Source organism: Thamnophis sirtalis, unplaced genomic scaffold (genome assembly GCF_051295495.1).
Source record: "Thamnophis sirtalis isolate CommonGarterSnake01/CBP01778 unplaced genomic scaffold, rThaSir2_p1.2 scaffold_6, whole genome shotgun sequence".
Classification (NCBI taxonomy): domain Eukaryota; kingdom Metazoa; phylum Chordata; class Lepidosauria; order Squamata; family Natricidae; genus Thamnophis; species Thamnophis sirtalis.
Genome location: NW_028261386.1, coordinates 14198211 through 14211340, shown reverse-complemented (window position 1 = coordinate 14211340; position 13130 = coordinate 14198211). Strand labels below are relative to the sequence as shown.

At 42.0% G+C, this 13130-nt stretch overlaps 1 protein-coding gene across 5 annotated transcripts in view; it reads left to right on the top strand.

Annotated features, from left to right (window-relative positions):
* Positions 1 to 13130, top strand: part of CUX1 (cut like homeobox 1) — a 358739-nt gene that overhangs the window by 157879 nt on the left and 187730 nt on the right. For all 5 annotated transcript variants that reach the window (XM_087717241.1, XM_087717238.1, XM_087717242.1 and 2 more), the window contains exon 4: positions 7402 to 7480. In XM_087717241.1, coding sequence (XP_087573367.1) covers positions 7402 to 7480 — 79 coding nt within the window. The remainder of the gene's footprint in view (positions 1 to 7401; positions 7481 to 13130) is intronic.

The window sequence follows — 13130 nt, the reverse complement described above, 5'->3', positions numbered from 1 at the left end:
GTCACTCCCTGTACTCTCCCAAAGTATATCTGTATGGTGAAAGTAGTAAGCATTTAGTCTGGCAAGATTCTGTCTATTGTGTGGAAGTAAATAAAGAACTGAACTCTGGCTGAATTATTCTTCGTCTTTTTGGGGCTTAGCCTGACACCACCTCACACAAAACCTTTGAAGTTGCTTTTTTTCCCGTGCAGTTGAAGGATTTCAATAGTAGGAATGAATGGCCATGTTTTTCCTGGAGCTCTCCCACGTCCATTTTTATCTATAAAATCCCAGAACAGAAAAAACAACAACAGACCATAAATGTTTGCGCGCACGCACACACACACACACACACCAGATCCCTTTCAGCAATCACTTGGTTGCTGCTTACAGCCTTCCAGAAGGACAACAGGCGGAAATAACCCTTCAGATACTGAGAATTTGCCCAGAGTGTCTACAACATCCTCTTAGTTTATACTAAGAACACTGGAAGTCTTTAAGAAGATGTTGGATAGCCATTTGTCTGAAACGGTATAGGGTTTCCTGCCTAGGCAGGGGGGTGGACTAGAAGACCTCCAAGGTCCCCTCCAACTCTGATATTGTATTGCATTATAATCCGGTTGCTGAGGCAGTATTTCTGAAGAGGATCTGTGGTTTGTGTAGAATCAGCTAGGAAAAGGCATACTTTTATATAAATGCCATGCCTTCTAGAGCTGTAGCTATTTTAAAAAAAAACAGTTATTTAAATTGGATCTAGAAGTACTGCATGCTGTGGACTCCCATAGTTCAGAAGGAATTCAATCCTCTAAACAGTGCTGGGATATGGTTTTGAAAATATATTAATGAGAAAACCAAAGTTGGTCATGGCTTTCAACCCCCCACCCCCACCCCCACACACAACCCTGGGCCAGACTGACTATTATTAAGGAAAAGTGAATATTAGGAAATGGAGTGTCTGAACTTGTCTTTGTGATGTCACAAAGCAGCTATTTTTAAAACTGGGTAGGGATTTCCTGAGGTCATCAATATTCTTTTCATGTGGCATTGTAGGGCTGTCCAAGAGCAACAGAGAAGTTGCTAATTTGGAGCTGGCCGGAGGGCAGAGACTCTGAAAAAAAATGTGACTAGCAGTTCCTCCCATTCTTCAGTTTGCATTTGGCACAAGGCAAAGGGGTTGTTGTCAGGCTAAACTCTCCTGTTACTTTGAATAAGGAAGCTTATTGCAACATTGATGGGTGAAACCCAATAATTTAGCAGGAGGGGTGTTGAATTGGGTGATTAATGCTGTACTTGTGCAGTAGAGAGCATGCATATAGCTCTCTCGGTCTGGGTTTCATATGGTTGATGAGGCAGGATACAAAAAACTATATTGTTCATTCTTACAAATAAATCTGCATTGTGATGTTGTGGTGGTGATTGTTCTATCTGTTTCAACAGGGGATAGGAGAACCGTTGCTTTACCTGCTTTCTCTCCCTAAACCTACTCCATAGTTTCTGAAATCCTAAAGTATAGCTTAGTTACAGCATTAGGCATTAATGAATACAGTTCCTTATTTTAATGATTTTGGATACTTTCATATAGTCTACTAACTGCAATTCCCTGAATGGAGTAGAACTTAGTAAATCTATTAATAAAAAAGAAAACAGTATTAACAGTAACATAGGAAGAAGCATAAGCAAGATGAATAAACAACATAATCAACAGTAGCATTAAGGACTACTATACAATAATAAAGAAGCAGTAAAATTCTAAAAAGAACCTAAAATTGTGCTTTAAATGCCTTGGAATTCTCAGCTTATTCCACTTTCTGGATATTATATACAAGTTGCCTATATGCAACCAGATTCGATTGCATAGTAAATGTAAGCTCTTTTTTAAAATGCCACCATTACTATTTTTATAATTAACTCAAGGCACTGAACGTACCTAATACTTCTTCCTCCTCTTAATTCCCCACAAAATAGGGGGAAATATCCCTATGAAGTGAATTGGGCTAAGAGAGAGTGGCTAGCCCAAAGTCACCCAGCCGGCTGTCATGCCTAAGACTGGTACAGAACTCATGGTCTGCCAGTTACTAGCCTGGCAGATCAAGCCTCACCCGATCAAACTGGCTTTTGCATTGCCTTTCATCCTTCCGAAGTGGGTAAAATGAGGACCCAAATTGTTGGGGGCAATTTGCTGACTCTGTAAACCGCTTAGAGAGGGCTGTAAAAGCACTGTAAAGCCAGTGGTGGGATTCATTTTTTTTTTTTACTACTGGTACTGTGGGTGTGGCTTTGTGGGCGTGGCAGGGAAAGGAGCCTGCAAAATCCCCATTCCTTCTCCACCCCACTAACCTGTTTTCCAGCTCCATTTTCCTGTTCAGGGCAACAAAAGACTGGCTATGAGGCTGGGAAGCAGCAGGGGCGGGGCCAGGCTATTTGCCAGCAGGGGCGGGGCCAGCCTATTTGCCGGTTCTCCGAACTACTCAAAATTTTCGCTACTCAGAACTGGCTGAATACCACCTCTGTGTAAAGTGGTATATAAGTCTAAGTGCTATTGCTATTGTTCTTTTTTAAAAAACACATATACCAGTATAACCAGAAACATTACTGGCTGTAGGAGGCTGCAGGACTAAGATAACTTAATCTTGTTCTGTTGTGTAGCACTTCCTTCATTATTAAGTGCCGACTCCCCGGTCTTCCCATTGCCAAGATTTCTTGTGCTGAACTTTGCAAACCTAATTAATCCAATTTTGTTACTTTACATTTGCTCCATGATGGCTCAATTAGAGCAGCATCAGAACTGTGGTTCAGTATCTAGGCCAGCTTTTTGTAATTGGAACCACATTTTCCTTCTGAAGGGCTGCAGCTGGTTTGGTTCTGCTCAGGCAGAAAGAGGATATAACTTTGCATAACATAGGAAATGAACGGTTGAGAGAGAAGCCAAATTCAATTTCAGTCAGATATTTTGAGGATAAGTCCATGATCTATGGAAGCAAAGGGGAATGAGAAGTGTGTGTTTTGTGGAAAGCACTGTCTTTGGCAGTCTATTAATCATGGCCAGTCTGGGCGCTTCTTGTGCTGTTGCATTAGCCCGATTTTGTGTAAAGGGTCTGGAAAGCAGCCAAGCACTCCAGAATTTAACCTCTTCAAGCCACAAAGCTGCCTTTGCTGTGGATTAAACCTAATGGGGCAATTGGGAACATTCTGAATTTTAATAAATAATAGCTAATAAATGTTAAGAGCAGAAGGGGCAGTTCTGAGAAGCACCTGCCGAGCTCACTGATGATTACAAACTGCACCAAATACAGGGTTCTCGACTTACAACATTTAGTGTCGGTTCAAAGTGAGTTGTGGAAAAAGCGAGTTGTGACTGTTTTTCACACTTAATGACCATTGCAGCAGCCCCACAGTCACATGATCAAAATCCAGATGCTTGGCAACTGAACCGTATTTATGATGGTTAGTGTCCCCGAGGTCGTGTGATCATCTTCTGTGACCTTCGGACAAGCAAAGTCAGTGGAGAAGCCAGATTCATTTAACAACCGTGTCACTCACTTCACAATTGCAATGATTCACTTAACAACGGTAGCAGGAAAGGTTGCAAAGTGGGGCAAAATTCACTTAACAAGTGTCTCTCGCCTTAGCAACAAAAATTTTGGCCTCTATTGTGGTTGTAAGTTGAGAATTACCTGTAGTGAAAGTCATTGGCTAATAACCAAATTCCAAAGTTTCCATTTAATAAAACTGAAAGGAGTGGTGCGTTGGCCTAGAGGTGGCGCTCTCTCCTCACAATCAGGAGGCTGTGAGTTCAATCCTAGGTAGAGGCAGATATTTCTCTCTTTGGGCACACTGAGAATATATCTGCCGAACAAATCTCCGCATTGGCGTCAGGAAGGGCATCTGGCTAGTAAACACTCTGCTAGCTTCATTCAGTTGCCCAGACTCCATCCCGCAAGGGATTATGGGATCTTTAAATGATGATGATTATTTAATAAAACTGAAAGGTTAACCCAAGGATTGTAATTTTCTCATTATAAATTATTCCCAAGATCAAAGAGTGTTCTATTAATGATAACAATTATTTGCTATATAAAATACTTGTCATGTCTGGAAGCCATCTTTTACATTGGGTCTTCAGACCTGCCACATTTACTACTGTGAGAAAAAGGGAGTGGGGATTATATGGAATATGGGAGATATATAGTCAAAATAACATTCCTTTCTCAGAGAGTCAAGGACATCTTGCCCTGCACCTGGAGCGGTGTAACTGGGAGGCCTCTCCAGTTGGGACAGTGCCTGATTGGGCCACGTGATGGACATGTGGGTGCTAGGCAGGGTTTTGACTTTCATCTGGGTGGGGAAAACCTGGAAGCTTTCAGATTCGTGTTTTCCCAGATGTGCCAATATGGCATCTCTATTAAAAAGGAACTTTGAGGAACCTCAAGCCTTGGAGTCTTCTTTCTTTGGGGGTGTTACTTGGAACCCTGACATTACTTTTGACAATATGCTTATTTACAGTATTATAGCATTTTATAAAATCATTGGAAAATCTGAAGACTGAGGAACATCAGTTTGTAGATGATCTTTTTGATTTAGGGAATGAGTCTCGATTGTGTAATGGTATATGAGAAAGATCTTGGGAGAGTGGTTAGGACACCTTGGCAGGGGAACAATCAGCTAAGAGACAGCATAGGTGACAGCTGGATAATGGATAGTGAGTGGGGCAAGAGGTTCAGAAGAGGCTCCCCCTAGTTTCCCAGGCTGTAAAGGGGTTTCCCAGGCTGTAAAGGGAGGACGAGGGTTCTATTTTCAGACCTGCAAGATTCTGTCAATGTCGCAGTAGAATTAGCTCATCTTATTGTCATTTCGGTCTGGTTTACCCATGTGCGTCTGACATCAGTCTTGCAAGAAAGACAACAGCATTTCCTGTTGTGTTGCCCAATTTTCAGGCTTCATCTGGTCCTTAAAAAGCTGAAAATGCTGGAAAAATAGTGCCAATCTTTGGGTTTCATTTCTAATTCATTCAGAAAAGGTAAATCGGTAGAAAGATGCTCTTTGCTTTTTCAAAAATAAAAAAATCCTGAGATAAATAAAGCACATACTGTGGCCTAATAGTTCAAAATGTGGGTTTCGCTGTTGACATTAAAAGCAAAGAGGTGTATTTATTGATTGCAGCACAGCTGATATTGTAACTGTCCAGTAAATAAGTGGTATATAATGCCTTACAGCATGGATTGTTTATTACGGAGCTGCTAGGTTGTATTAAGGTTGTATTACTTCTTAGGCTTATGTGTTAATGGCTGGAGTAAGAGGCAAACTTTGATTCCAAAGTATAAGCTGTTTTGGTGTTCAGCATTAATAACACTTCTTGTTGCTTCTTTTACTCTTGGTGTATCGGTGCTGCTGCTGCTTGAAAAGGGTGGGTGAACTTATGATTTCAAGCTTTTTAGCATTTTTTCAGAGTAGTTTCACAAATTAATGGAATTGAACTAGAGGAAAGCAGGTTCCAGTTGAATGTTGAATGCTTAGTGGCAAGATGCACGGCAAATACATTTAATAAATAAAGTAAGTAAGTTACCGTAAGTAATAAGTAAATAAATAAGTAAAAGCTTCTAACAGTGAGACCAGTTCAACAATGTAATCAGTTACCTAATGAAGATGATCTGCTCAAATGAAGGCTAGATGTCCTCTTGGTGAAAGATGCTTTAATTTGGGTTTCTACAATTACGTTGGAGACTGGATCCAGTAGTCTAAATAGCCTTTTCCGAGTTCTCAAGTCTAAATGTGGATGCTGTCTTCATTTGCATTTATTGTTCTGACCTAGGCTTCCTGAGACAGTAAAAAGCACACGGTTAATCCCCAAAACCCTCTTTTTATGTCAACGGCTATGAATTATGTTCATTCACAGCCTGTAACGAGTCACAAATAGTTTGTAAAGAGTCCAACAGAAGTATGCCAAAGGCTTTTGGGATAAGGCGGATGAGCACCCATTTTTATCTCCCTTGAAACACTGCCAAAGACCTAATTGCCAATTAGCTTTGCAAGGCCACACGGAGCACAGAGACAAAACGGAGCTTCAGAGTTTAAACTGACCAGAACGAACAAAGTTGCTTCCTGCAAAGGCTCACGTGCCTTTGCTCCTCCTTTATGTTCTATGGGAGGAGCCAATCATCTCCAAGCCTTCCTCCTGAGTCACCCCTTTTGTCTTAACTGTTCTTGCCTTCTGGCAGCTCTGTGCATATGCGCACTGGGAACAGGCTCCCTCTGTTCCTCTGCCTCGCTGATATCTGACTCTGGATGCTCCGGAGGCAGCACATAACTCCCAGATGGCCCTGGCCCCCTCTCTGCCTCCGATGCAAAACCCTCGTCCGAGCCTTCCCCAGAGTCCAGGACTGGCCCATGTTCCTCACCAACCTCCTCACTGTCTGACTCTGCTGCCAGCTCCACAGGCCGCCAGCAGACTACAACACTTATAACCCCTTTGTCCTTCATAGAACGCCCCGCAACAGTTGTTTGCAGTTTAGACATCCCACGTCAAACTGTAAGCTATAGAGGTCATTGCCACAAAATGTAGTTTTAGCTTCCAATTTAAGTAGGTATAAAAGGCAATTAGACAAATTTATGTCTGTAGAGGTTCTCAGTCATCCAGGTCATGGTTGTCCTAAAAGTGCTTTTTCAGGAGGCAACTGGATTTTCTTGTTTTTTTTCTTTGAAGACATTTTGTTTCTCATTCAAGAAACTTCTTCAGCTCTGACAGCTCTCTCCATTCCTCACTATCCTGTCAGACCTATGAATGTAATAAGTTAAGCCCGAGGTCCCCAACTCCTGGGCTGCGGTCCTCTACAAGGCCTTGAGCTATTTGGACTGGCCCATGCAAGTGGTGAGTGAGCGTGTGCGTGCACATACATCCCCACTTGCACGAGTAGCCAGTGAGCGCATGCACACATGCTACATTTGTTCGGGCATTTGGTTGCTGCTCTCGTGGAACCACCTCTCCTCCTCCCCTCACCGGTCTGCAAAGGTTAGGCAACTCTGATTAAGCCATGTGGTTGTTGAACTGAGAATCCAAGGTTTTCTAACCTAAATAAAATTACTCGGGTTGGGCATTTCAGAAACTTATATACAGCATTTCTTTCTGGTTGGTCCCACCATTGCCCCTTGTTTCTTTCTTCTCTTAATGACAGGAGCCAACTACAGCAATGTAAGGTTTATTGGTGTCCTAAAACTGGATGCTCGCATCAAGTGGATGAAAGGTCTTCCAACTGGAAAGATCTGAGCTAATTAAGAAGATCTTAGTTCCTCACATTAATCTTGAAATGAACACTGGCACCAGTAATGTTCAGGCAATCATATATTCAACCATATATACTGTATTTATGTATGATTTGGGAACTGATCCAGGACTCATTCTCCTTTTTTTCTTTTCTTTTTTTCCAGATTGATGCATTAGGCAAAAGAAGCAAAGAAGCAGAAGCCGCGTTCCTAAATGTCTACAAGAGATTAATTGATGTTCCAGGTATGCTGACTTATTGTCCTGTTCCCCCCCCCCCCAAAAAAAAGCCAGCGTGTTTATAGGCTTTAGTTCCATCGGACATTTTCACCTTTCCCTGGTGTTTGGCTGCAGGATTAAGAGATGTTTCTATTCAACTGTTGCCTTGCCTGAAACACTCTGTGATGCAAGAGTGAAAAAGAGAAGCATGAGTTGTTAAAGAACTGATTCTCTAACTCTGCCAGTTTTTCAGTTCCGTTCAGTTCTTTCAAGGTCAGATTTTTGTAGGATCTGCTGTGAGCATGGATAGCTACATAGCCTTTGAAGATATGAAACACACTGGAAAGTTTATCTAACAATGCACACTTTCATATGCCTCCTTCCAGCTTGTTCTCTCGTCTTGAGATTGACATGATCAGGAAATGTATCTTGAAATAATGAGCCTTGATTCCCTGATGTGGCTTATTATAATTATAAAGCAAGATGTTTTCCTGTGGGTGTTTGGCCTTTATTCCTAGCATTCTACATTCCAAGCTTTTCTCTCTGTCTCTGCTTATAATTCATGTATGGAATGTTCTTAGACCGCTCAGCAGAGCTGCTGCTTGTAAATTCTACTTGTATCCATATCGAGATAAAAGGAATCCATAATGCAAGCATTGAAACGCTATTTAGCGTATTCTACTGTGCCTTTTGCTGCTAGAATTTAAGTGGAATGCATCCATTAATAAATATTATTGTGAAAGGTGTTTTTCTCTCATCGTTTAATTACTTATTCACTGGTGAACTGTAATGTTTGGAAATGCAGATGGTCAGATATGATTTGCCTGGATCCAATCCTTCTAATTGGCGGGGTGGGTTACTATCCTGCCTTCATAGAGGGGAAAATATGTGACTAGAGCATAGATGCACAACAGATATCAACAGGCTCAGACTATGCTGTAATCATCCTACTTAAAATCTGGCTTATGTGTCCTGGGTTTTATAGTCATACATCTGTAAGAAAATTAGGATGAGAAAAAGCTGTCTTAAACCAACTCAACCATTTTCAGTCTTCCTAGCCCAATAATTTTAGTTACAAGATTCTTTCTTTGGCCTCTTACAGTAAATTAGTAAAGCAAAGCACAAGACTAGGTTTTTTCTCAAACTAGCTTAGAGATGCTTGGGGTTTGAATCCAGGACTTTTTTTAATAAAAAGCCTGAGTTTGCATATAGAGTCTACAGATAGACTGGCTGGCTACCAAAATAATCTTTCGGATCCTAGAACAGATTCTATGGGAGTCCTTATATATAACTTACTTAATAGCAATAGCGCTTAGACTTATATACCGCTTTGCAGTGCTTTTACAGCCCTCTCTAAGCGGTCTTACAGTCAGTCTATTGACCCCAACAATCCAGGTCCTCATTTTACCCACCTCGGAAGGACGGAAGGCTGAATCAAACTTGAGCCTGGTGAGATTCGAATTGCCAAATTGCAGGACGCCGGCAGGGAGCAGAAATAGCGTGCAGTACTGCACTCTAACCACTGCACCACCACGGCTATTTAATAAATAACTGAATCCTTGGAATATATGCTGAAATGGAAAGAAGTGACTTTTTAAGAAGAACGTGTCATAATTTATATTAATGACAGGTAGTCCTCACTTAATGACTGGTCGCTTAAAGTTATGATGGACACACCCTTCTCAAAAGCTAATTACGATCCAGTTCGGATGGACACACACACACACACACACACACACACACACACACACTCCATGATCGCATTTCAGATGCTTGACAACCAACTCACCTTTAAGGCTGGTTGCGGTATTCCACAGTTTCAGTTCCCTGGGATCATTTGACTGCCATTTGTGATCTTCCAGCCAGCTTCCAACAAGCAATGTGAATGTGGGAAGCCAGATTTGCTTAACAACAGTGGCAAAAGTTAAAAAAAGGTGCGGTCACATGATGATTCACTTAATGACCAGGCAGCTTAGCGATGGAAGTTCCAGTCCAAATTGTAATCCATAAGTCAAGAACTGTCTGTAATAATAAATGGAGGGAAAAGCCCATTCGCCTACTGGCAAACCAGTTTGGAACAGGAAGTTCTTAAGCATGTTCTTAAGCTACATGTCTTAAGCATGTTAGGCTCCGACATGCGCATGATATTGCACCATTTCTCAACTGTTTAAAAGTTTAATATTTATCTCTCCCCTTACCCCACAAATTGGCATTGCTGTAAAAAAAATTGATTGGCACTCTTGTGGCAGACTCTGTGGCAGTGAGTTCTGATGACTTGATTGAGCCTGTGGTAGTTGGAGGAAGTTAATTCTGCACATTGTATAAAGTCTTTAACTTTTTCTCTTTTCTGAGAAGCCATTGATATGGCATACTTAAATAAATACATAAACCAGTGGACTAGAAAGCATTTCTTGTCCCCCCACCTGTTACATTCACCTGATACCCTGCTGAACTGGTAAGGCAGCACTTCATATCTGACACTCTTGTCAATTCATTATTTCATAAAATAAACCAGTAGCGCAACAAATGAATATAATTTGTTGCCAAGTATTGTGACAAAAGGAATAAGGGGTCCCAGATAAGGCTACCCAGGTCTCTGGTTTTAAGACTTTGGAAGCCTTAACAAGCCACTTGTGTCCTTTTAGGTACTTGCATGATAAAGTTTTAGTAAGTCATGAGGCCAGAGCTCCAGTTTCAGCTTTGAAGTATTTTTAGCCGATTTGCTGTTTCTATTCATCTCCAATCTGAGTTTTCTTCTGTTATTGTTGTTCCAAAAAAAAATGTTCTTCCTTATCCCCTTGAGCTATTATTTTCTGACAATGCCATCACTTCAAGGATAAAAAGGTGGCTCTTGAGAAATATCTATTTGACAATACATAGAAACTATTATAATTTGGTTTATGCTGCAGAAGTTGTGGGTGGAGGTTTTTAAGAAGAGATAGGACATCCATTTGTCTAAAATGGTGTAGGCCCTATATGGTATACCATATACCAGCCTGCCTAAAGCAGGGAGGGAGGGAGTGTGTGAGTGTGAAAGAGAGAGAGAGATCCGATCCAATCTTGGAGAGTTACATCAGGGCTGGTGCAGTGTGTGTTTCCCCCCCCCCCTCTCTCTCTCTCACACACACACACACACACACACACACACCACACACACACACACATACACACAAACAGGTTGGATATTTCTATCCTCCCACCCACTCCCTGCCCCATCCACAAGAGATCCCTGGATTCCCAACCCTGCCTGTCTCATACAGGCACCAACCACATGAGTGAGATAGAGTTGGCCATGTTGGCACTTTGCGATAAATAAGTGGGTTTTGGGTTGCAGTTTGGGCACTCAGTCCCTAAAAGATTCGCCATCACAGGTATAGGGTTTCCTACTTAAGCAGAGGGTTGGACTAGAAGACCTCCAGGGTCCCTTTCAGCTATGTTATTCTGCATTTTCAGTTGCCTTTGTTCAGTTCTAAATAATATAGAAACTGAGCACCTGGTTTAATGTGCTTGCAAACCTTTGATAATATTTCATGATGTATTCAGTTTAGTTCAAGGCCTCCTTTTTTGTTTTGGGCAAGCAGATTCTGAACATCCTTGACAACAAAATATCAGTTCCAGGAAGGGTTTATAACCAAAGAGTTTACTAATTTAAAGAGTAACAGAATTCCTCTTTTAATAAATTTCTACTATTAAACCAGTGTTCTTTACTTCCCTGTTTCCCTGAAAATAAGACCTCCCTGGATAATAAGCCCAATTGAGTTTTTGAGTGCATGTGCTAAAATAAGCCCTCCCCAAAAATATTGCAACACCGCAGCAGCTATGAGGTGACCACGCTCCCCGCCTCCTGCACCTCAAAAATAAATAACCTCTATGAAAATAAGGCCAAGCGCTTATTTTGGGGGTCAAAAGAAAATAAGACCCTGTCTTATTTTCAGGGAAACACAGTAGCTGCCACTCCAGAAAGAAGATCTGTTTTAACAGCCCTCAGGAGTAGATGCAGGGATGAGATAAAACAAAACTAGAATGTTTGAAAAGATAGAAGTGAGCAATTCTGATCTCCCTGGAAAGAATCAGTGTAGTTTGTATTCTCCTTTTCGTTCATGGGCAAAGAGATGTGTAGCTGGAAAATTTGATGCACCCTAGACAAACTGTAGTTTGATGTAGTGGTTAAGGCCTAAGGCTATAAACCAGACATCCCGTCTTAGGCACAAAGCCTGCTGGGTGTCCTTGGGCCAGTCCCTTTCCTTCAGGCCTAGGAATTGGCAATGGCAAACCAGCTCTGAAAACGGTTGCTAAAAAAACTTTAAAAGATTAAAAGATTTAAACCCGATTGACACGAAGGGCGGGAGGAGATCTTGGAAAAACAGTCACACTTCACCTTTACCATCAATACTCTGATGGGGATAAGGTCAAAACAGGATAGGGGATCTGAAACCTTCCCATGGAATTCAGGGAAAAATTATACCAACCTAAGAGTTTGGCATTGCACTTATTATGGGTTATATAACATTTAATCTCCAAGCCTGCCAGCACAGAATGCCCAGAACATCTTCTGATTCTTCACCTCCATGAGCCTGGCAAAGCTTTGAATTTGGCAGTTCCTCCATCATGAATAATCTTCTCTTTCTCTAATCTGGCACAGCCAAGCGGTGAAAATGCACCTTGTTCACAACCCCCCTCCCCCCAAAAAAAAACACCCCTCTCCGGGCAAGGTGGATTCATTAATTTTCTGGGAAATAATTAATGTATCAATTATATCAGGATACATTTGAATATTCAGAAGCCAGAGTGTAATTAGGCTACTTGGTCTGCGGTGCATTTTTATTTGTGGAAGAGTGCAGAAGAGCTTATTATGATAGTGTTTACGAATTTCCATGCCTGCCTCTCTGTTCCTCAGGATGGTTGTGTAAAGTAAATAAAGCAGAACAATTGTCAGTTGGCCAAAACTGGTGTCCCAGGTCTAATTCTATCCTCTGCTCTGCATCAACATCTCTGGGAATGCCCTGGTAAAGCTTTCCTTTGCTTCTGTCTGTCTGTCTGTCTCCCTCTGTGTGTGTGTGTGTCTGTCTGTCGTCTATCTCTCTGTGTTTGTCTGTCTCTGTCTCTCTCTGTATGTGTGTGTCTCGGTGTGTGTCTGTCTGTCTCCCTCCCTCTGTGTGTGTGTGTGTCTGTCTGTCTGTTGTCTCTCTGTGTCTGTCTCTATCTCTCTCTGTATGTGTGTCTCTCTGTGTGTCTGTCTCTCTCTGTGTGTCTCTATCTGTTTCTCTGTGTGCCTCTCTGTCTCTGCCTCTGTTTCTCTCTCTCCCTTCCTCCCTCCCTCCTCCCTCCCTCCGTGTGTGTCTGTCTGTTTCTCTGTGTGCCTCTCTCTCTCTCTTTCTCTGTGTGTGTCTGTGTGTGTGTGTTTCTATCTCTGTCTCTCTCACTACCTCCTACCCCCCTCTCCTCTCTCCCTCCCTGTATGTGTGCCTATGCACACGTGTGTCATAGTTATGGATATTGTTGAGACTTCCCAAGGGCAGCATAAAGGGTCATTTAAGACCTCCTTTATGCCTCTCAGTGTTGCTGATTTGTGCACTGGGGAGAGGACTAGCTTCAGGATACTCTTTCCCACAGCTCTTCCTTCCCCAGCCCTCCCGCCCCTCCTTACTCCTTGTGTGGGAGGGAGATTTCTCGAAAG